We start from the raw sequence: 21,799 nt of genomic DNA, 5'->3' as shown, positions 1-21,799 counted from the left end.
GGGTGGAATGTGTGCTAGGCACTCTGTTATTCCTAATGGAGATGGATTACCATACAGTATAATGGAGAATTGCGGGTATCTGGGGCTCTGAGGGGGGCATTTTGTGAGATGGAGGCAGCAAATTTGAAGCATAGCATCCCGTGCCTCTCCCCAAAAATACCCTGCAAGTTTCAAAAGGATTGGACCAGGAGGTCCAATTCTATGAGCCCCTATCCTTCATCATTTCCAATGGAGGGAAGGCATTTAAAAGATGTGCGGTCCCTTTAAATGTGATGGCCAGAACTCTCTTCGGAGTTCAAGTTATGATTGTCACAACCTTGCTCCTGGCTCCACCCCCAATGTCTCTTGGCTCCACCCCCAAAGCCCCCAGATTTTCTTGAACTGGCAACCCTACTGATGCCTTCGTTCATCTTTCCTGCCTGGCGTTGTTTGAATCGCACTCTAACAAAAGCTCAAGCTACATTCTTGTCTGTTATTTTTGCAGGGGAGCTGTATGACTTGGACGCTGCTTCGCTCCAGCTCAAAGTCATTAATTATGTGAGTACTTTGAAACCATGCCTTCCCCCTCTTTCTTTCTTTCTTTCTTTCTTTCTTTCTTTCTTTCTTTCTTTCTTTCTTTCTTTCTTTCTTTCTTTCTTTCTTTCTTTCTTTCTTTCTAGAAAAGGAGCCAATGGGAAGATTTGTGGACAAAAGAAATTAGATTCACTGAATGTCAAATAAGGAGAGAGAACCGGTACAAAATGTTTTGTTGGCGGCATATAACTCCCAAAGACACGGCAAGAACTAACAAAGAATATAGGAACATGTTGGAAGCGTCACAATACAGACCTGACTTTCTATCATATGTAGTGGACCTGTAAAAAAGCAAAAAGCAAGAAAGAAAGAAAGAGAGAGAGAAAGCAAGCAAGAGAGAGAGAGAAAAAGAAAGAGAGAGAGCAAGCAAGAAAGAGAGAGAGAGAAAGCAAGAAAGAGAGAGAGAGAGAAAGCAAGCAAGAGAGAAAGCAAGAAAGAAAGAAAGAGAAAGCAAGAAAGAGAGAAAGAGAGATAAAGCAAGAAAGAAAGAAAGAAAGAAAGAGAGAGAGAAAGCAAGCAAGAGAGAGAGAGAGAGAGAGCAAGCAAGAAAGAGAGAGAGAAAGAAAGAAAGAAAGAGAGAGAGAGAGAGAAAGCAAGCAAGAAAGGAAGAAAGAGAGAGCAAGAAAAAAAGAGAGAGAAAGCAAGCAAGAAAGAGAGAAAGAAAGAAAGAGAGAGAGAAAGCAAGAAAGAGAGAGAGAGAAAGCAAGAAAGAGAGAGAGAGCAAGCAAGAAAGAAAGAGGGAGAGAGAGAAAGCAAGCAAGAAAGAGAGAGAGAGAAAGAAAGAAAGAAAGAGAGAGAGAGCAAGCAAGACAGAGAAAGAAAGAAAGAAAGAAAGAAAGAAAGAAAGAAAGAAAGAAAGAAAGAAAGAAAGAAAGAAAGAAAGAAAGAAAGAAAGAGATATGCAGTGCAATGGATTTTAAACATTAAGTTTGCAATGAAACCAAAGCCCTGAACGTTCATCTTGCCTGTGTTCATCTGCTTCTCTCTGTTTCCACTGGATTAAAAAGGGTTTCCAACTCTGTTGGCAGATTCCAGCATATTTGGGGGGTTGGAGCCCAGGGAGATGAGCGCTCGGGTAAAGGAGGAATCTCAGCAGGGTATAGCCTGGAAAGGAGGCAGCTAAAAGGTAATGGGATCACCATCTTCAAGTCCTTGAAGAGCTGTCATCTAGAGGCTGAGGGGTCTGGAGACCAAGTCCTACGAACAAAAGTTGAAGGAGCTGGGGATAGTTAGCCTGGAGAGGAGGCGGCTGAGAGGTGATACGATCACCATCTTCAAGTCCTTGAAGAGCTGTCATCTAGAGGATGAGGGGTCTGGAGACCAAGTCCTATGAGGAAAGGTTGAAGGAGCTGGGCATGTTTAGCCTGGGGAGGAGGCGGCTGAGAGGTGATAGGATCACCATCTTCAAGTCCTTGAAGGGCTGTCATAGAGAGGATGAGGGGTCTGGAGACCAAGTCCTATGAGGAAAGGTTGAAGGAGCTGGGCATGTTTAGCCAGGGGAGGAGGCGGCTGAGAGGTGATAGGATCACCATCTTCAAGGACTTGAAGGGCTGTCATAGAGAGGATGAGGGGTCTGGAGACCAAGTCCTATGAGGAAAGGTTGAAGGAGCTGGGCATGTTTAGCCTGGGGAGGAGGAGGCTGAGAGGTGATAGGATCACCATCTTCAAGGACTTGAAGGGTTGTCATATAGAGGATGAGGGGTCTGGAGACCAAGTCCTATGAGGAAAGGTTGAAGGAGCTGGGCATGTTTAGCCAGGGGAGGAGGCGGCTGAGAGGTGATAGGATCACCATCTTCAAGTACTTGAAGGGCTGTCATAGAGAGGATGAGGGGTCTGGAGACCAAGTCCTATGAGGAAAGGTTGAAGGAGCTGGGGATGTTTAGCCTGGAGAGGAGGCGGCTGAGAGGTGATAGGATCACCATCTTCAAGGACTTGAAGGGTTGTCATATAGAGGATGAGGGGTCTGGAGACCGAGTCCTCTGAGGAAAGGTTGAAGGAGCTGGGGATGTTTAGCCTGGAGAGGAGGCGGCTGAGAGGTGATAGGATCACCATCTTCAAGGACTTGAAGGGCTGTCCTATAGAGGATGAGGGGTCTGGAGACCAAGTCCTATGAGGAAAGGCTGAAGGAGCTGGGCATGTTTAGCCTTTATAAAGTTTATATCTCCACTACATGGCATTCCATTTTATGACGCTCATAGCCCAGCCCCACAAGGTCACATTTTTGTCAGATCCGGCCCTCATAACAAATGAGTTCGACACCCCTAGAGCAGGTCATAGGTGATGAGAAAGACTTCTGTCCGGGACCCTGGAGAGCTGCTCCCAGTCTGAGTAGACGAGACTAACCTTGATAGACCGAGGGTCTGATTCAGTAGACAGCAGTTCCGTGTGTTCCCAGTAAGCAATGTAGATTGATGAAAAATGGAAGCAGGTGAAGATCCTTTGAGGAGAGGGGCCGTGACTCAGTGGTAGAACATCGTAGTAGGACTAAGTGGTATCATTTTTACTCGGCTCTGGTAAGACCTCACCTGGAGTCTTGTGTTCAGTTTTGGGCACCACATTTTAAAAAGCATCTAGACAAGCTGGAACGGGTTCAGAGGAGGGCGATGAAGATGGTGAGGGGTCTGGAGACCAAGTCCTATGAGGAAAGGTTGAAGGAGCTGGGGATGTTTAGCCTGGAGAGGAGGCGGCTGAGAGGTGATAGGATCACCATCTTCAAGTCCTTGAAGGGCTGTCATCTAGAGGATGAGGGGTCTGGAGACCAAGTCCTATTAGGAAAGGCTGAAGGAGCTGGGGATGTTTAGACTGGAGAGGAGGCGGCTGAGAGGTGATAGGATCACCATCTTCAAGTACTTGAAGGGCTGTCATAGAGAGGATGAGGGGTCTGGAGACCAAGTCCTATGAGGAAAGGTTGAAGGAGCTGGGCATGTTTAGCCTGGAGAGGAGGTGGCTGAGAGGTGATAGGATCACCATCTTCAAGTCCTTGAAGGGCTGTCATAGAGAGGATGAGGGGTCTGGAGACCAAGTCCTATGAGGAAAGGTTGAAGGAGCTGAGGATGTTTAGCCTGGAGAGGAGGCGGCTGAGAGGTGATAGGATCACCATCTTCAAGTCCTTGAAGGGCTGTCCTATAGAGGATGAGGGGTCTGGAGACCAAGTCCTATGAGGAAAGGTTGAAGGAGCTGGGGATGTTTAGCCTGGAGAGAAGGCGGCTGAGGGGTGTTAGGATCACCATTTCAAGTACTTGAAGGTCTGTCATCTAGAGGATGGGGTGGAATTGTTTTCTGTGGCCCCGGAAGGCAGGACCAGAACCAACGGGTTGAAATTAAATCCGGCTCAACATTAGGAAGAACTTCCTGACCGTCAGATCGGTTCTTCGGTGCTCTTTCCTACAGCTCTCAGGCTAAGAAAACGGCATTTAACAACTGCATTCGACGGTTTTCAGGCTGAAAGCACCCTTTAAAAACAGGCATTAGAAATAGCAGTCCCTTAATGAAAAGCAGTTGATTTGTTGCCTTGAAACGTCCTAGTGTGTTCGCTGCACGGTATACAAGTCATGAAGCTTTTACAGCTGTTTTGTATTTAAGCACATTAACAAATCACTTGATCCTTTGTTTGCCAAAGCTTTGAGGAGATTAGAGGCTGAGTTTACTCGCAGTTCGCCGGGCCTTGGAGCTGTGAGTTCTGAAGGAGACCTTCCAGAGAAGTGCCCTGCTTTTTCTAAGGGTCCCACAGCCAGCCCGGTGGGGGGGGGGGCATGTCTCCATTTTTTATCTGTCTCAATCTGCTTGCCTGCTACGGTTGCCAATCCCCAGCTGCGCACAAACCACATGAGAATCACGCAAGGGGGGGAAACATGAAAAGTAACAATTGCAATACAACAATACCTTGAAAAATATATATCATTCATTCAAATACATTCCAATGATCATTGTAGTTAAGAGAGCCAGTTTGGTGCAGTGATTATCTGGGAGAACCGGGTTTGATTCCCCACTCCTCCCCTTGCAGCTGCTGGAATGGCCTTGGGTCAGCCAGAGCGCTCTTATCTGGGAGAACCAGGTTTGATTTCCCTCTCCTCCACTTGCAGCTGCTGGAATGGCCTTGGGTCAGCCATAGCTCTCTTATCTGGGAGAACCGGGTTTGATTCCCCACTCCTCCACTTGCAGCTGCTGGAATGGCCCTGGGTCAGCCAGAGCTCTCAAAGGAGTTGTCCTTGAAAGGGCCAGTTTGGTGCAGTGGTTAAGTATGCAGACTCTTATCTGGGAGAACTGGGTTCGATTCCCCACTCCTCCCCTTGCAGCTGCTGGAATGGCCTTGGGTCAGCCAGAGCTCTGGCAGAGGTTGTCCAAGAAAGGGCAGCTGCTGTGAGAGCCCTCTCAGCCCCATCCACCTCACAGGGTGTCTGTTGTGGGGGAGGAAGATAAAGGAGATTGTAGGCCACTCTGAGACTCTGTTCTTGAAAGGGCAGTTACTGTGAGAGCCCTTTCAGCCCCACCTCAATTTTCTGGCCCCAGAAGGTCAGACCAGAACTAGCAGGTTGAAATTAAATCAAAAGAGTTTCTGGCTCAACATTAGGAAAATCTTCCTAACCGTTAGAGCGAATCCTCAGTGGAATAGGTTTCCTCCTTGGGAGGTGGTGGGCTCTCCTTCCTTGGAGGATTTTAAATGGCCATCTGGCAGCAATGAAGATCCTGTGAATTTAGGGGGAGGTGTTTGTGAGTTTGTGCAGGGGGTTGGACTAGATGACCCTGGAGGTACCTTCCAACTCAGGAGGTGGTGGGCTCTCCTTCCTTGGAGGTATTTGAACAGAGGCTAGATGGCCATCTGACAGCAATGAGGATACTGTGAATTTAGGAGGGAGGTCTTTGTGAGTTTCCTGCATTGTGCAAGGGGTTGGATTAGATGACCCTGGAGGTTCTTTCCAGCTCTATTATTCTATGATTCTGATAGAGCAGTTCCTCAGTGGAACAGGCTTCCTCGGGAGGTGGTGGGCTCTCCTTCCTTGGTGGTTTTTAAGCAGAGGCTAGAAGGCCATCTGATAGCAATGCAGATCCTGTGAATTTAGGGGGAGGTGTTTGTGAGTGTGAGTGTCCTGCATTGTTAGATGACACTTGAAGGTCCCTTCTAATTCTATGATTCTAACCTTGGTCCATCAAGGTGTGGAATTGTTTTCTGTGGTTCCAGAAAGCCGGACTAGAACCAATGGGTTGAAATGCAATCAAAAGAGTTAGCGGTTCCTCAGTTGAACAGGCTTCCTCCTCGGGAGGTGGTGGGCTCTCCTTGCTTGGAGGTTCTTCAACAGAGGCTTGATGGCCATCTGACAGCAATGAAGATCCTGGGAATTTAGGGGGAGGTGTTTGTGAGTTTCCTGCATTGTGCAGGGGGTTGGACTAGATGACCCTGGAGGTCCCTTTCAACTCTAGGTTTCTATGATTCCTCAGAAGGTCGTGGGCTCTCCGTCCTTGGAGGTTCTTCAACAGAGGCTAGATGGCCATCTGACAGCGATGAAGATCCTGTGAATTTAGGGGGAGGTGTTTGTGAGTTTCCTGCATTGTGCAGGGGGTTGGACGAGATGACCCTGGAGGTCCCTTCCAACTCTGTGATTCTATGATTCTCCTTTGGAGGTTCTTCAACGGAGGCTAGATGGCCATCTGACAGCAATGAAGATCCTGTGAATTTAGGGGGAGGTGTTTGTGAGTTTCCTGCATTGGGCAGGGGGTTGGACGAGATGACCCTGGAGCTCCCTTCCAACTCTTATCATTCTGTGATTCCCCACAAACCTCTACTGTCACTCCCTTTTTACTGCTTCCACTGAAACCTTGATGGTGAGCATTCATCAGTTCCATCCAGAAATCAGTCGTCATCAAGGGCTTCCACCATCTGCGGATGCCATGTCAAACCATTACAGCCCCTGTTTCAGAGCCTCATAAAATGCCCCCCCTCCCCCGCCCGGCAGTGTCAGGCTGCAGCCGTGACCGCAACCAAACTGCCGGTGCTCTGTCCTCGTTGCAAGAGAGATCGAAACAAGCCCACCGTTAAAGCGAGATTCATCTTTGGGCCCTTTTATTATCATCTATTTTTACAACGCTGGAAAACGCATCGCTGGGGACGGATCTATCTTGGCGGCAGCTACAAATACCCTCCGCTGGCTGCAGGGCCTTGTCCCGCCTCTGTGGCAGGAGAGTTCAAGGGGGCTCCCTTTTGCCAAGAAAGATGCGTCCGCAGGCACAAGCGGGAGCGGGTTAGGAGTTCAAGTTCTGCAGCTGGTGGAGCCCTTGACCCCAGCCCCAGGCCCTCCTCTGTAGTCTTAGAGCAAGCAGCTGAGATGCGGTAGAAAAGAAGAAACCGAAGAGCAGCTGTTGTCTAAGGTGGCCAACTCCAGCTCTGGAAATTTCTGGAGATTTGGGGGCTGAGTCTGAGGCAAGTGGGGTTTGGGGAGGGGAGGGCGCTCAGTGTGGGGGGGGGGTGATGACCTAGAGGCTCCCAAGTCCTTCTATCTTCACCCAAAGGGTGATTAACACATGGAATTCACTGCCACAGGAATTGGTGGCTACAAGCATAGACAGCTTCAAGAGGGGATTGGATAAACATGGAGCAGAGATCCATCAGTGGCTATTAGCCATGGGGTATTGATGGAACTCTCTGTCTGGGGCAGTGATGCTCTGTATTCTTGGTGCTTGGGGTGGGGCACAGTGGGAGGGCTTCTAGTGTCCTGGCCCCACTGATGGACCTCCTGATGGCACCTAGGTTTTGACCACTGTGTGACACAGAGTGTTGGACTGGATGGGCCATTGGCCTGATTCAACATGGCCTCTTTTATGTTCTTATGGCTGTGACAGTGATGCTGTGTATTCTTGGTGCTTGGGGGGGGGGCACAGTGGGAGTGCTTCTTGAGTTCTGGCCCTGCTAGTGGATCTCTTGATGGCCCCTGGGTTTTGGCCACTGTGTAGCACAGGTGTTGGTCTAGTTGGGCAATTGGCCTGCTCCAACATGACTTCTCTCATGTTCTAATGTCTAAGGTAGCGATGCTCTGTATTCTTGGTGCTTGAGGAGGGGACACAGTGGGAGGGCTTCTAGTGTCCTGGCCCCACTGGTGGACCTTCTGATGGCACCTGGGTTTTTTGGCCACTGTGTGACACAGAGTGTTGGACTGGAGGAGCCATTGGCCTGATCCAACATGGCTTCTCTTATGTTCTTCTGTGACACAGAGTGTTAGACTGGAGGAGCCATTGGCCTGATCCAACAGGGCTTCTCTTATGTTCTTATGAGACACAGAGTGTTGGACTGGAGGGGCCACTGGCCTGATCCAACATGGCTTCTCTTATGTTCTTATGTGACACAGAGTGTTGGACTGGAGGGGCCACTGGCCTGATCCAACATGGCTTCTCTTATGTTCTTCTGTGACACAGAGTGTTGGACTGGAGGGGCCACTGGCCTGATCCAACAGGGCTTCTCTTATGTTCTTATGTGACAAAGAGTGTTGGACTGGAGGGGCCACTGGCCTGATCCAACAGGGCTTCTCTTATGTTCTTATGTGACACAAAGTGTTGGACTGGAGGGGCCACTAGCCTGATCCAACAGGGCTTCTCTTATGTTCTTATGTGACACAGAGTGTTGGACTGGAGGGGCCATTGGCCTGATCCAACAGGGTTTCTCTTATGTTCTTATGTGACACAGAGTGTTGGACTGGATGGGCCACTGGCCTGATCCAACAGGGTTTCTCTTATGTTCTTATGTGACACAGAGTGTTGGACTGGAGGGGCCACTGGCCTGATCCAAACAGGGTTTCTCTTATGTTCTTATGTGACACAGAGTGTGGGACTGGAGGGGCCACTGGCCTGATCCAACAGGGCTTCTCTTATGTTCTTATGTGACACAGAGTGTTGGACTGGAGGGGGCCACTGGCCTGATCCAACAGGGCTTCTCTTATGTTCTTATGTGACACAGAGTGTTGGACTGGATGGGCCACTGGCCTGATCCAACAGGGTTTCTCTTATGTTCTTATGTGACACAGAGTGTTGGACTGGAGGGGCCACTGGCCTGATCCAACAGGGTTTCTCTTATGTTCTTATGTGACACAGAGTGTTGGACTGGATGGGCCACTGGCCTGATCCAACAGTGGTTTCTCTTATGTTCTTATGTGACACAGAGTGTTGGACTGGAGGGGCCATTGGCCTGATCCAACAGGGTTTCTCTTATGTTCTTATGTGACACAGAGTGTTGGACTGGATGGGCCACTGGCCTGATCCAACAGGGTTTCTCTTATGTTCTTATGTGACACAGAGTGTTGGACTGGAGGGGCCACTGGCCTGATCCAACAGGGCTTCTCTTATGTTCTTATGTGACACAGAGTGTTGGACTGGAGGAGCTATTGGCCTGATCCAACAGGGCTTCTCTTATGTTCTTAAATTCTGTACTATAATGAAAACATTCTCCTATTTTCATCTTTAAAAATGCAGTAAAAAGGTGTCTTATGGCTGGCCATGGGGATGGTGGAAGCCAGATAATAAAATAATTTTTAATGAAATCCCAGTTCTATTTTATCAATTGACTGAAATTAAATTTTTCAGCAAATTTGCATGTTTTGGGCCAGGGCTTTTTTTTTTAAAAAAAAAATTTGGTCAGTAAAGTCAGTAATGTTGACCCTTGGACTAGTCTCCAGCCCATTGTGCACCAGAACCGGCTATGAAGAAAGGCTGTGAGGAGGAGGAAGAGGCCCCAGCCCATCCCCGATCCAGAGCTGACCTTCCTACCACCTGCTCAGGACTTACCCCTGGAAATGGAGCACATCTCTTTCTCGTTTGCATTGCTAACAAACTTCCCTCTCTCTCTCTCTCAGCTGAAGCAGGAAACCCACTCTCCCTGTTGCTGCCTTCTCTTGGTATCTGAAGACAACACCAGCTGTTCTGCCAGGTGAGTTAGACCAAAGCTTTGAGCTCCTAAGAGGTCCCTGCTCTCTGTGGTTGCCAGCTCTGGGACTATCCTCCATTAAAGAAGGCTTCCCGTGTCCTCAGAAAGCTGGCTTCATTTGATAGACAGAAACAGTGGCAATACACGTCTGCGTCAGAACTGGCTCGCCATTGGTTGTAGATCCAAGCGGTCAGCCGTGTTGGTCTGAAGTAGCTGAACAAAGCAGGAGTCCAGCCGCGTGGCTTGGCCATTTGGTCTGGATAGCCATAAAAGGTAATATTACTTGATTACCTTTTACGGCTATTCAGACCAAATGGCCAATTGGCAGAGGACTTTATTACCTTTTACGGCTATCCGGACCAAATGGCCAAGCACCCTGGTTTACCGTGCGATCATTCTGCACGCTTGATCAACCAACTGCTTGTATTTCAGCCCACAATATCTGATCCCTTCGTCTGACGAAGTGTGCTTAGAGAGGCACACGAAAGCGTGCCTTCGGAATAAAACTTGGTTGGTCTTAAAGTTGCCACCTTGACGCCTGCTTTGTTCACCATTGGCGTGTCGCAGCAGTATCAGGACTACGGCGGGAGAAAAGGCTACGGAAATCCACAGCCAACTCTCCGTGTAACAAAACTCAATGAAAATGTATCCGAATTGCTCTAATAATCCTAATGACTCCAAAAATCGCCATCTATCACCACACAACGCCATACCGGGAAAAATACAAAAGGAGTGTCAGTAAAACGTTGCCGCTACCGTGCGTATAAAGCAAGAATTGCCAAAGTCAAGTTAGTGTCACAAAGGCAGGCCGGTCCAATTATGAAACACCGTTTTTTTTTGTTTTGTTTGTTTGGTCAAACAATTTATTATAATGGGGAGGGACGGTGGCTCAGTGGTAGAGCATCTGCTTGGGAAGCAGAAGGTCCCAGGTTCAATCCCTGGCATCTCCAAAAAAGGGTCCAGGCAAATAGGCGTGGAAGACCTCAGCTTGAGACCCTGGAGAGCCGCTGCCAGTCTGAGCAGACAATACTGACTTTGATGGACCAAGGGTCTGGTTCAGTATAAGGCAGCTTCATATGTTCATAATGTAATATATTGTAGCAGCGTATTATCATTTGTTATTCAAAATTAATACACATATAAAACATTTTCTCCACCCCACCCCAACCCCTTTTGGTGACCCCCAGCAATGCCAACCAACCCCCTTAACAAACAACTCCCTATTACTATTTTATTTAAATTGATATAGAGAATAAATTCTATCTATTAAAGAATCTTTCTTCATAAAAAAGCAAAAAAAGAATACCAAAGGCTATAATTATAGTCCATCTTCATGATAGTCCTTCTTATTCATTCACAAAGAAACGAAAAAGTTACAATCCAATAATCCCATTTTTTTAAACTGGAATCCATATATAGTTTCTTAAAAATTAACCATTGTCAAAGACCACCAAATGTCCTTTAACGGTCCATCTTTTTCAATATGCTTTTGAAACTTTCCTCACTCATTTTTTAAACTTCTCTAGATCTCGTTCTTTTAAGATTCCTCATAAGTTTGTCCATTTCACTCCAATGTGTAACTTTCAAAGTCCACTCCCACCTTTCTGGTGTTTTGTCTTGTTTCCACGTTTGCACATATAATGTCCGTGCAGCTGAAAAGCATATACCAAATTATCGTTCTATCTTGCTTTTGAAATGTTTCCATTTGTAATCCCAGCAAAAAGATGTCTGGCGTCTTTTTAATATTATATCCCAAAACTTTCGAAATCTCTTGCTGAATCATTTGCCAAAATTGTTTCACCTTTTCGCAGTTCACCACATATGGTAGAAAGATCCTTCATGGCGCTTACATTTCCAACATCCAATACCTGATTGTTCATTTTTGCCAGTTTCTTGTGTGTCATGTACCACCTATATAACATTTTGAAACAATTTCTTTAATATTATAACATGTAGATATTTTCATACAGTTCTTTGCTTAAGTATTCCCATGACTCCATCTGTATTTCCTTATTTATATTTATCCCCCTTTTTATCATTAGTGATTTAACTACTTCATCTTCCGTAGACCATTTTCGATAGATAGATAGATAGATAGATAGATAGATAGATAGATAGATAGATAGATAGATAGATAGATAGATAGATAGATGAATTTATTGTCATTGTTCTCACAAAAAGAGAGCAACGAAATGAGGTGCTCTTCCACAAACATACCAACACATCAAACACACATATTCATAAACCATTTAAATACATCTGAAACCATTAAACCATTTAAACCATTAAAACCATTTAAATACATCTAAAACGGATAAACATTCATAAAACCATTTAAACCATTTAAACCCTTTAAACCATTAAATAAACATTCATAAAACCATTAAACATTCATAAAACCATTAAAACCATTTAAACCATTAAATACATCTAAAACAGATAATCCTTCATAACCCTGCATTTAACCTAACCACAGCACTTGGATAGAAACTGTCCTTAAATCTGTTTGTCCTAGCCTTCAACACTCTATATCGTCTACCTGACGGTAAGATCTCAAAAAGCAAATGGCCCAGATGTGTATGGTCCCTTAGGATCATTTGTATCTTCCTTTTACATGCCATATTATACAGATCCACCAATGAGGGGAGAGAACATCCACAAATCTTTTGTGCTCTTCTCGTCACTCTTTGGAGCACCCTTCTCTCTGCTTCCGTGCAATAAGATAAAATGCTCTCAATGGAACTATGATAAAAGGCAACCAGCAGACTCCCTGACAGTTGTAGTGATCTTAAGAGTCTTAAGTAGTATAGTCGTTGCTGGGCCTTTTTCTCTAGAGCTAAAGTATTTGCCCCCCATGTTAGATCCTGTTTCATGGTAATTCCCAGAAACTTCCATTCTGTCACCTGTTCTACCATAACACCATCAATAAACAACGGCTGGGTGTCCAAACTACTCTTCCTGTAATCCACTATAATTTCCTTCGTCTTATTTATATTTAAAATAAGATTATTTACTTTACACCAAAGGGACAGCTGTTGAACTTCCCTCCTGTACGCAGACTCATCATCCTCAGAGATGAGCCCTACCAACGTTGTATCATCTGCATACTTAATGATTTTGTTACTCAGACTGCTGGAAACACAATCAGATGTGTAAATAGTGAAAAGAAGTGGACTCAAGACACATCCCTGAGGGGTGCCAGTATTTAAGATCTTCACGGAGGAAATATATCCATCCATTTTAACCCTTTGTGAACGACCTGACAAAAAATTCAAAATCCACTCACATATAGAGTCCGACAGCTTCAAATCTTTAAGCTTAGACAACAATCTATGGGGTGATATTGTATTAAAAGCAGAACTAAAATCTGCAAACAACATTCTAACATACGTCCCCTTTTTATCCAAATGCGATAAAGCAGTATAAAGAACAGTATTAACAGCATCCTCAGTAGATCTATTTTTCCTGTAAGCAAACTGATATTCATCAAAAATAACAGGAAGGCAGGAAATAATATATTTTCGAACTAATTGTTCAAAACACTTCATTATCACAGAAGTCAAGGCCACTGGCCTATAGTCATTTAAAACCTTTGCTGGCGTCCTCTTTGGTATTGGGACAATAAGGGAAGCCTTCAAACAAGTGGGAACAATGGATTGTGACAAAGAACGATTGAAAATCTCAGTCCACACCCCGGCTAACTGCCCTGCACATTCCTTTACCACACAACCAGGGATATTATCGGGACCTGCAGCCTTTCTAGAATTTACTGCCTTCATTATACACCTAACATCGTGCTCCCTCACAACGAAAGGAGCACCTTGCTCGGTCCCCAATGATGATGTTACTAGTAATTCCGCTTCCTTTTAATAGTTTATATGTCTCTGAAATCAGCTTTTCATTTTCACCAAACAGCATTCTCTCCAGTTCTGTTTGTTCTTGTCTTATTCCATAATTCTGGATGTCCTGTTCAAGCAAACTCTTTAATTGTTGCAATTGAAACCAATTATATTTATGTTGTATTTCTGCTGGAATGGCCTTGGGTCAGCCAGAGCTCTCTTATCTGGGAGAACTGGGTTTGATTCCCCATTCCTCCACTTGCAGCTGCTGGAATGGCCTTGGGTCAGCCATAGCTCTCTTATCTGGGAGAACTGGGTTGGATTCCCCACTCCTCCACTTGCAGCTGCTGGAATGGCCATGGGTCAGCCATAGCTCTCTTATCTGGGAGAACCGGGTTTGATTCCCCACTCCTCCACTTGCACCTGCTGGAATGGTCTTGGGTCAGCCATAGCTCTGGCAGAGGTTGTCCTTGAAAGAGCAGCTGCTGTGAGAGTCCTCTCAGCCCCACCCCACCTCACAGGGTGTCTGTTGTGGGGGGGGGGGGGGTAAAGGAGATTGTGAGCCGCTCTGAGACTCTTGAGTGGAGGGCAGAATATAAGTCCAATGTCGTCTTCTTCTTCTTACGTATATGACAGCAGAGAGACTGCCGTTTGCTTGGACCCCGCTCAATTCCTTGTAATCTTGTGGAATTTTCTTTCTGAACATTGTTTGTTATTGGCTTTCGGTGAAACTCCTTTCTTTATTTCGGCCTGGTGATGGTTCTTAAACCTTCTTTTGTTTTTACAAACACCAACAAGCGGAAACTGTACCATGAGAAATCAATAACTGTCATTTGAGAGTCTCTGTGCCAGAAAAAGTGAGCCCCCCCCCGCTTTCTCCCCCCGCCCGTGAGTTGCCACAAGAACGGCCTGAATGAAAAAGCAATGTATTTATTTAACGGCAACATTTTTTTAATACCGCTTTCTAACCAAAAGGCTTTCCAAAGCGGCTTACCGATTAAAATCAACCCGTTAATACCTCAGAGCTAATTCAAATGACAGCTAAAACATTGTAAAATGTTTCATAAATCAGAAAGAGGGGGGGGACAACCGGGCTCGGAAAGATTATATTTCAATCCCGGACGCCTGTCAGAATAAAATAAGCTTTTTATTCCTGACTATAAAACAAGGCGAGGAAGAGAGAAAGATGGGCCTGTCAAGGAAGTGGATTCCACAGCAGAGGGAGAGATATTTTTGTATTCACGGGCAGAGGGGGCGAGAAAGATGGCCTGGGGGGGCCACTGGTGGAGAACGATAGGAGCAAACAGAGGGTCAACCTATGACTCATCTCCCTGCTACTGCACAGGTCCAAGGACATAAGAACAGAAGAGAAGCCCTGCTGGATCAGGCTAGTGGTTCATCTAGTCCAGCCTCCTGTCTCACACAGTGGCCAGCCGGTTCCTCTGGAGGGCCAACAACAGGGCAGAGAGGCCGAGGCCTTCCCCTGAGAAGAACCTCAGAAGAGCCCTGCTGGATCAGACCAGGGAGGGTCCATCTAGTCCAGCCTCCTGTCTCACACAGTGGCCAACCAGTTCATCTGGAGGGCCAACAACAGGGCAGAGAGGCCGAGGCCTTCCCCTGAGAAGAACATCAGAAGAGCCCTGCTGGGTCAGACCAGTAAGGGTCCATCTAGTCCAGCATCCTGTCTCACACAGTGGCCAACCAGTTCATCTGGAGGGCCAACAACAGGGCAGAGAGGCCGAGGCCTTCCCCGAGAAGAACATCAGAAGAGCCCTGCTGGGTCAGACCAGTGAGGGTCCATCTAGTCCAGCCTCCTGTCTCACACAGTGGCCAACCAGTTCATCTGGAGGGCCAACAATAGGGCAGAGAGGCTGAGGCCTTCCCCTGAGAAGAACATCAGAAGAGCCCTGCTGGATCGGACCAGGGAGGGTCCATCTAGTCCAGCCTCCTGTGTCACACAGTGGCCAACCAGTTCATCTGGAGGGCCAACAACAGGGCAGAGAGGCCGAGGCCTTCCCCTAAGAAGAACATCAGAATAGCCCAGCTGGATCAGACCAGTGGTCCATCTGTTCTAGCATCCTGTCTCACACAGTGGCCAAAAAGTTCCTCTGGAGAGCCTACAACAGGGCAGAGAGGCCGAGGCCTTCCCCTGAGAAGAACCTCAGAAGAGCCCTGCTGGATCAGACCAGGGAGGGTCCATCTAGTCCAGCCTCCTGTCTCACACAGTGGTCAGCCAGTTCCATAAGAGAAGCCATGTTGGATCAAGCCAATGGTCCCTCCAGTCCAACACTTTATGTCATACAGTGGCCCCAAAAAAACTCCCAGGGGCCATCAGGAGGTCCCTCAGTGGGGCCAGGACACTAGAAGCCCCCCCAAGCACCAAGAATACAGAACATCGCTTGCCCCAGAAGGAGAGTTCCAACAATATACTGTGGCTAATAGCCAAATATGGACCTCCCCTCCATGTGTTTATCCAATCCCCTCTTGAAGCTGTCTATGCTTGCAGCTGCCACCACCTCCTGTGGCAGTTAATTCCATGTGTTAAGCATCCTTTGGGTGAAGAAGGACTTCCTTTTATCCGTTCTAACCCGACTACTCAGCAATTTCATTGAGTGCCCAAAAGTTCTCGTATTGTGAGAAAGGGAGAAAAGAACTTCATTCTCTACCTTCTCCATCCCATGCCTAATCTTGTAAACCTCTATCATGTCACCCCGCAGTCGACGTTTCTCCAAGCTAAAGAGCCCCAAGCGTTTCAATCTTTCTTCACAGGGAAAGTGTTCCAACCCTTTGATCATTCTGGTTGCCCTTTTCTGCACTTTTTCCAGAGCTATAATATCTTTTTGAGGTGCGGTGACCAGAACTGTAAAGAGTACTCCAAATGAGGCCGCGCCATCAGGGCTTCCTAGATTTGCCTGAATGGATTCTGAGCGCGAGAACTTCAGCGGCGAATCTCAGATAAAGTGGGAGAGACTCGTCTCTTGTTCCGGAAGACATTTCAAACCCGGGGACACTGGTGCTTTAAACCGAAAGTCAAAACCACCCCCTAAAGCAACCCAGCAACGTGCGGGCAGCCAGTGCGACAGATGGAATCTGGGGTTCACATTATTTCTCCTGTTCGTCGCTGGTAAAAGACAGCCAGCTTCATCAGGGACTAATACCCGTTTTCCGAACAGTCTCCAAGGGCAGCCCCACGTGCAGGGCTGGCCCTAGACTGTCTGGCACCCTTGCTGTTGTTCAGTCGCACAGTTGAGTCTGACTCTTTGCGACCCCATGGACCAAGTCATGCCAGGCCCTTCTGTCTTCCACCATCCTCCGGTCTCCTCAAATTCGTGTTTGTGACATCAGTAATGCTGTCCAGCCATCTCCTCTTCTGCCGTCCCCTTCTTCTTTGGCCTTCTGTCTTTCCCAGCATCAGGGTCTTCTCCAGGGAGAGCTCCCTTCTCATTTGGTAGCCAAAGTATTTGAGCTTCAGCTTCAGCATCTGACCTTCCAGGGAACAGTCTGGGCTGATTTCCCTTAGGACTCACTGATTGGATCTTCTTGCAGTCCAAGGGACTCTCAAGGTTCTTCTCCAGCACCACAGCTCGAAAGCATCTATTCTTCTGGGCTCGACCTTCCTTATTGTCCAGGTCTCACAGCCATACATTACTACTGGGAATGCCATTGCTTAGACTATATAGACTTTTGTTGGCAGGGTGATGTCTCTACTTTTTATTATACTGCCCAGGTTTGCAAGAGCTGTCCTCCCAAGGAGCAAACGTCTTAATTTCATGGCTACAGTCACCATCTGCAGTGATCTTGGATCCCAGAAATGTGAAGTCTGTCACTACTTCCATGTCTTCCCCTTCTATTTGCCAAGATGTGATGGGGCCGGATGCCATGATCTTAGTTTTTTTGATGTTGAGTTTCAAGCCTACTTTTGTGCTCTCCTCTTTCACCCTCAACAAGAGGTTCCTTAGGTCCTCCTCGCTTTCTGCCGTTAGAGTGGTGTCATCTGCAAATCTGTTGTTGATGTTTTCCCCGGCAATCTTAATTCCGGCTTGTGCTTCATCCAGGCCAGCATTCCGCATGATGTACTCTGCATATAAATTAAATAAGCAGGGTGACAATATACATCCTTGTCGAACTCCTTTTCCTATTCGAAACGAAAGTCTGGAACCCGAGGCAAAGCTAACTTCGGGCAACCCCCTCCCGGCACTGATAACGTCACCAAGTCACATGGAGGACACCCAGTTTGGTGCCCCCAGGAAGCTGGAACCCTAGGCAACCACCTAGTTTGCCTAGTGACAAAGCCGGCCATACCCGCACGGAGCCCCCAACTACAGCGATCTGATCTTGAAGACTCCAGGCTTCATAGATTTGCGTGGTTTTTGTCATACTCACAGAGGAAGGGCTTTTCTGCTCTTTCTCTGTATTAACTGTACTCATTTGCCCTGTTTCAAATGACTGGTCCTCCCCTCCAAGCTTTTTGGTGACGTGACGCTGGGTAAACTTCAATAGGAGGCGCCCCCGCGGCACAGAGTGGTAAAGCTGCAGTTCTGCAGTCGGAGCCCTCTGCTCATGACCTGAGTTCGATCCCGGCAGAAGCTGGGTTCAGGTAGCCGGCTTGAGGTTGACTCAGCCTTCCATCCTTCCGAGGTGGGTGAAATGAATCCCCAGCTTGCTGGGGGGAAAGTGGAGATGACTGGGGGAAGGCAATGGCAAGCCACCCCATAAAAAAAGTCTGAGTTTGATCCTGGCAGAAGCTGGGTTCAGGTATCCGGCTCCAGGTTGACTCAGCCTTCCCTCCTTCTGAGGTTGGTAAAATGAGGACCCAGTTTGCTGGGGGGAATGTGGAGATGACTGGGGAAGGCAATGGCAAACCACCCCGTAAAACGTCTCTCATGGAAACGTCATGATGCGACATCACCCCAGAGTCAGAAATGACCGGTGCTTTCAGGGGGACTACTTTTCCCTTTTAAACTTCAAGAGGCAATTTGTGTGTCCTTTTAGCTCAAAGATATGAATGCTTTCTAAAAGTGCTTAACTGTCCTGCGGCTCAGCCCACCTTTCCGCCCCTGTCTTTTGGTGACACGGTGCAGGGAAAACTTCAGTAGGCAATTTGTGCATCCTTTTCTCTCCACGGTATAAAGGGGGCCAGCCTTCGCTATCCCGCAGCGCCTTCCTTTCAATAAACTGAAGCCTTTTTTAGCTGCAATTTTGGTTTATCGCTGGCTGCTGCTTTACTGGAGAATTACTTTCAGGTTTATTTATTTGGATTATTACTTGGCCGGGGGGGGGGAGGGGGGGTAATCTTTTGCATTTTGCAAAGTCCTTTGGGGTCAGAGGTTGTCCCCAGACGCTTTTAGATTAATAAACCGAGGCAGGTTGTCATTGTGTCCGTTGCTTGTTTCTTACAGGTCGTCGGGGATAAAGTGCTGGAAGAAGAGATCAGCTTTCCAGTGAGTCGCTAGATCCCCCCCCCCATTTGCAAAATTCAACCACTTTTTTCCACCCTGTCTCCCGTTATTGCAGGAGGGGTTGCTGACTGCTCTTGAAGCGGGTACAGTGTAGCACAGGGGTGTCAAACATGCGGCCCGGGGGCCAAATCAGGCCTCCGGAGGGCTCCTATCAGGCCCCACGAGCAACTGGCTGCCGTCTGCTTCCTTCTCCCTCTCCCTTGCTTCCTTCTGCATCACAGCTTGCTTTGCCAGGTGTGCTCAATCACGCAGCAGAGCTACAGAGGACAACCTCTATTTTCTCCAGTTTGGTGTGTGGACTCTTATCCGGGAGAATTGGGTTTGATTCTCCACTCCTCCACTTGCACCTGCTGAAATGGACTTGGGTCAGCCATAGCTCTGGCAGAGGTTGTCCTTGAAAGGGCAGCTGCTGTGAGAGACTTCTCAGCCCCACCCACCTCACAGGGTGTCTGTTGTGGTGGGGGAAGGGAAAGGAGATTGTAGGCTGCTTTGAGCCTCTGTCCTTGAAAGGGCAGCTGCTGTGAGAGCCCTCTCAGCCCCACCCGCCTCACAGGGTGTCTGTTGTGGGGGAGGAAGGTAAAGGAGATTGTAGGGTGCTCTGAGCATCCGTCCTTGAAAGGGCAGCTTCTGGGAGAGCTCTCTCAGCCCCACCCGCCTCACAGGGTGTTTGTTGTGGGGGAGGAAGGTAAAGGAGTTTGTGAGCCGCTCTGAGACTCTTCGGAGTGGAGGGCGGGATATAAATCCAATATCTTCTTTTTCTTCTTCTTCCATCGGCTGAGGCTCCACCCTTGGGGAGGAAGGGGGGAGCTGATCTTCCTTTCCCAGGCTCTCTCAATCGCACAGCAGAGCTACTGAGCAAAGCCCCTCTTCCCTCTATTAGCTGAGGCTCCCTCCCTCCTGGTCACCTGGAGTGGAAGGGAAAGAAGCAGAGCTTCTTTTCCCCAGTTCCCTGTACCCCATGGGAGAGATGCTAAGAAAGCACCATGAAGACCGAGTGCTAATGTTTTAAGCATGTTTTACTTTAAGGGTTTTTTTAAAAAAAAAATTGTGTTCATCTGTGTCCTTTATAAAGTTTATATCTCTGCTAGCTAATCTTCAGTCGGCACACACAAGGCTTGGCCCAACAAGGTCTCATTTATGTCAGATCTGGCCCTTTTAACAAATGAGTTGGACACCCCTGGTAGCATTTTGCAGTGACAGGAGACTCCCCTTTCAAAAGATCCAACTGCTCAAAGGAAAGGAAGGCATATATAAACGGGGCTTGTTTTGTACCAGAGCTCCTTTGCCTATTAGTCCACACACCCCTGATGGAGCCAATCCACCGAGAGCTTACAGGTCCATCTAGTCCAGCCTCCTGTCTCACACAATGGCCAGCCAGTTCCTCTGGAGGGCCAACAACAGGGCAGAGAGGCTGAGGCCTTCCCCTGAGAAGAACCTCAGAAGAGCCCTGCTGGGTCAGACCAGTGAGGGTCCATCCAGTCCAGCCTCCCATCTCACACAGGGGCCAGCCAGTTCCTCTGGAGGGCCAACAACAGGGCAGAGAGGCCGAGGCCTTTCTCTGAGAAGAACATCAGAAGAGCCCTGCTGGATCAGACCAGGGAGGGTCCATCTAGTCCAGCCTCCTGTCTCAAACAGTGGCCAGCCAGTTCCTCTGGAGGGCCAACAACAGGGCAGAGAGGCCGAGGTCTTTCTCTGAGAAGAACATCAGAAGAGCCCTGCTATGTCAGACCAGGGAGGGTCCATCTAGTCCAGCCTCCTGTCTCACACAGTGGCCAGCCAGTTCCTCTGGAGGGCCAACAACAGGGCAGAGAGGCCGAGGCCTTTCTCTGAGAAGAACATCAGAAGAGCCCTGCTGGATCAGACCAGGGAGGGTCCATCTAGTCCAGCCTCCTGTCTCAAACAGTGGCCAGCCAGTTCCTCTGGAGGGCCAACAACAGGGCAGAGAGGCCGAGGTCTTTCTCTGAGAAGAACATCAGAAGAGCCCTGCTATGTCAGACCAGGGAGGGTCCATCTAGTCCAGCCTCCTGTCTCACACAGTGGCCAGCCAGTTCCTCTGGAGGGCCAACAACAGGGCAGAGAGGCCGAGGCCTTTCTCTGAGAAGAACATCAGAAGAGCCCTGCTGGGTCAGACCAGGGAGGGTCCATCAGTCCAGCCTCCTGTCTCACACAGTGGCCAGCCAGTTCCTCTGGAGGGACAACAACAGGGCAGAGAGGCCAAGGCCTTCCCCTGAGAAGAACATCAGAAGAGCCCTGCTGGGTCAGTCCAGAGAGGGTCCATCTAGTCCAGCCTCCTGTCTCACACAGTGGCCAGCCAGTTCCTCTGGAGGGACAACAACAGGGCAGAGAGGCCGAGGTCTTTCTCTGAGAAGAACATCAGAAGAGCCCTGCTGGGTCAGACCAGAGAGGGTCCATCTAGTCCAGCCTCCTGTCTCACACAGGGGCCAGCCAGTTCCTCTGGAGGGCCGACAACAGGGCAGAGAGGCCGAGGCCTTCCCCTGAGAAGAACATCAGAAGAGCCCTGCTGGGTCAGACCAGGGAGGGTCCATCTAGTCCAGCCTCCTGTCTCACACAGGGGCCAGCCAGTTCCTCTGGAGGGCCGACAACAGGGCAGAGAGGCCGAGGCCTTCCCCTGAGAAGAACATCAGAAGAGCCCTGCTGGGTCAGACCAGAGAGGGTCCATCTAGTCCAGCCTCCTGTCTCACACAGGGGCCAGCCAGTTCCTCTGGAGGGCCGACAACAGGGCAGAGAGGCCGAGGCCTTCCCCTGAGAAGAACATCAGAAGAGCCCTGCTGGGTCAGACCAGGGAGGGTCCATCTAGTCCAGCCTCCTGTCTCACACAGGGGCCAGCCAGTTCCTCTGGAGGGCCAACAACAGGGCAGAGAGGCCGAGGCCTTCCCCTGAGAAGAACATCAGAAGAGCCCTGCTGGGTCAGACCAGGGAGGGTCCATCTAGTCCAGCCTCCTGTCTCACACAGTGGCCAGCCAGTTCCTCTGGAGGGCCAACAACAGGGCAGAGAGGCCGAG

At 48.5% G+C, this 21,799-nt stretch overlaps 1 protein-coding gene across 1 annotated transcript in view; it reads left to right on the top strand.

Annotated features, from left to right (window-relative positions):
- PDE2A (phosphodiesterase 2A) overlaps positions 1-21,799 on the top strand; it is a 231,246-nt gene that overhangs the window by 135,062 nt on the left and 74,385 nt on the right. The window contains 4 exon segments of the mRNA XM_060235363.1: positions 485-537; positions 9,408-9,459; positions 9,462-9,481; positions 18,717-18,758. Of these exon segments, the coding sequence (XP_060091346.1) occupies positions 485-537; positions 9,408-9,459; positions 9,462-9,481; positions 18,717-18,758 (167 nt within the window).

This window comes from Heteronotia binoei, chromosome 3 (assembly GCF_032191835.1).
Source record: "Heteronotia binoei isolate CCM8104 ecotype False Entrance Well chromosome 3, APGP_CSIRO_Hbin_v1, whole genome shotgun sequence".
Taxonomy (NCBI): Eukaryota; Metazoa; Chordata; class Lepidosauria; order Squamata; family Gekkonidae; genus Heteronotia; species Heteronotia binoei.
This window is presented reverse-complemented; position numbering and strand designations above follow the sequence as displayed.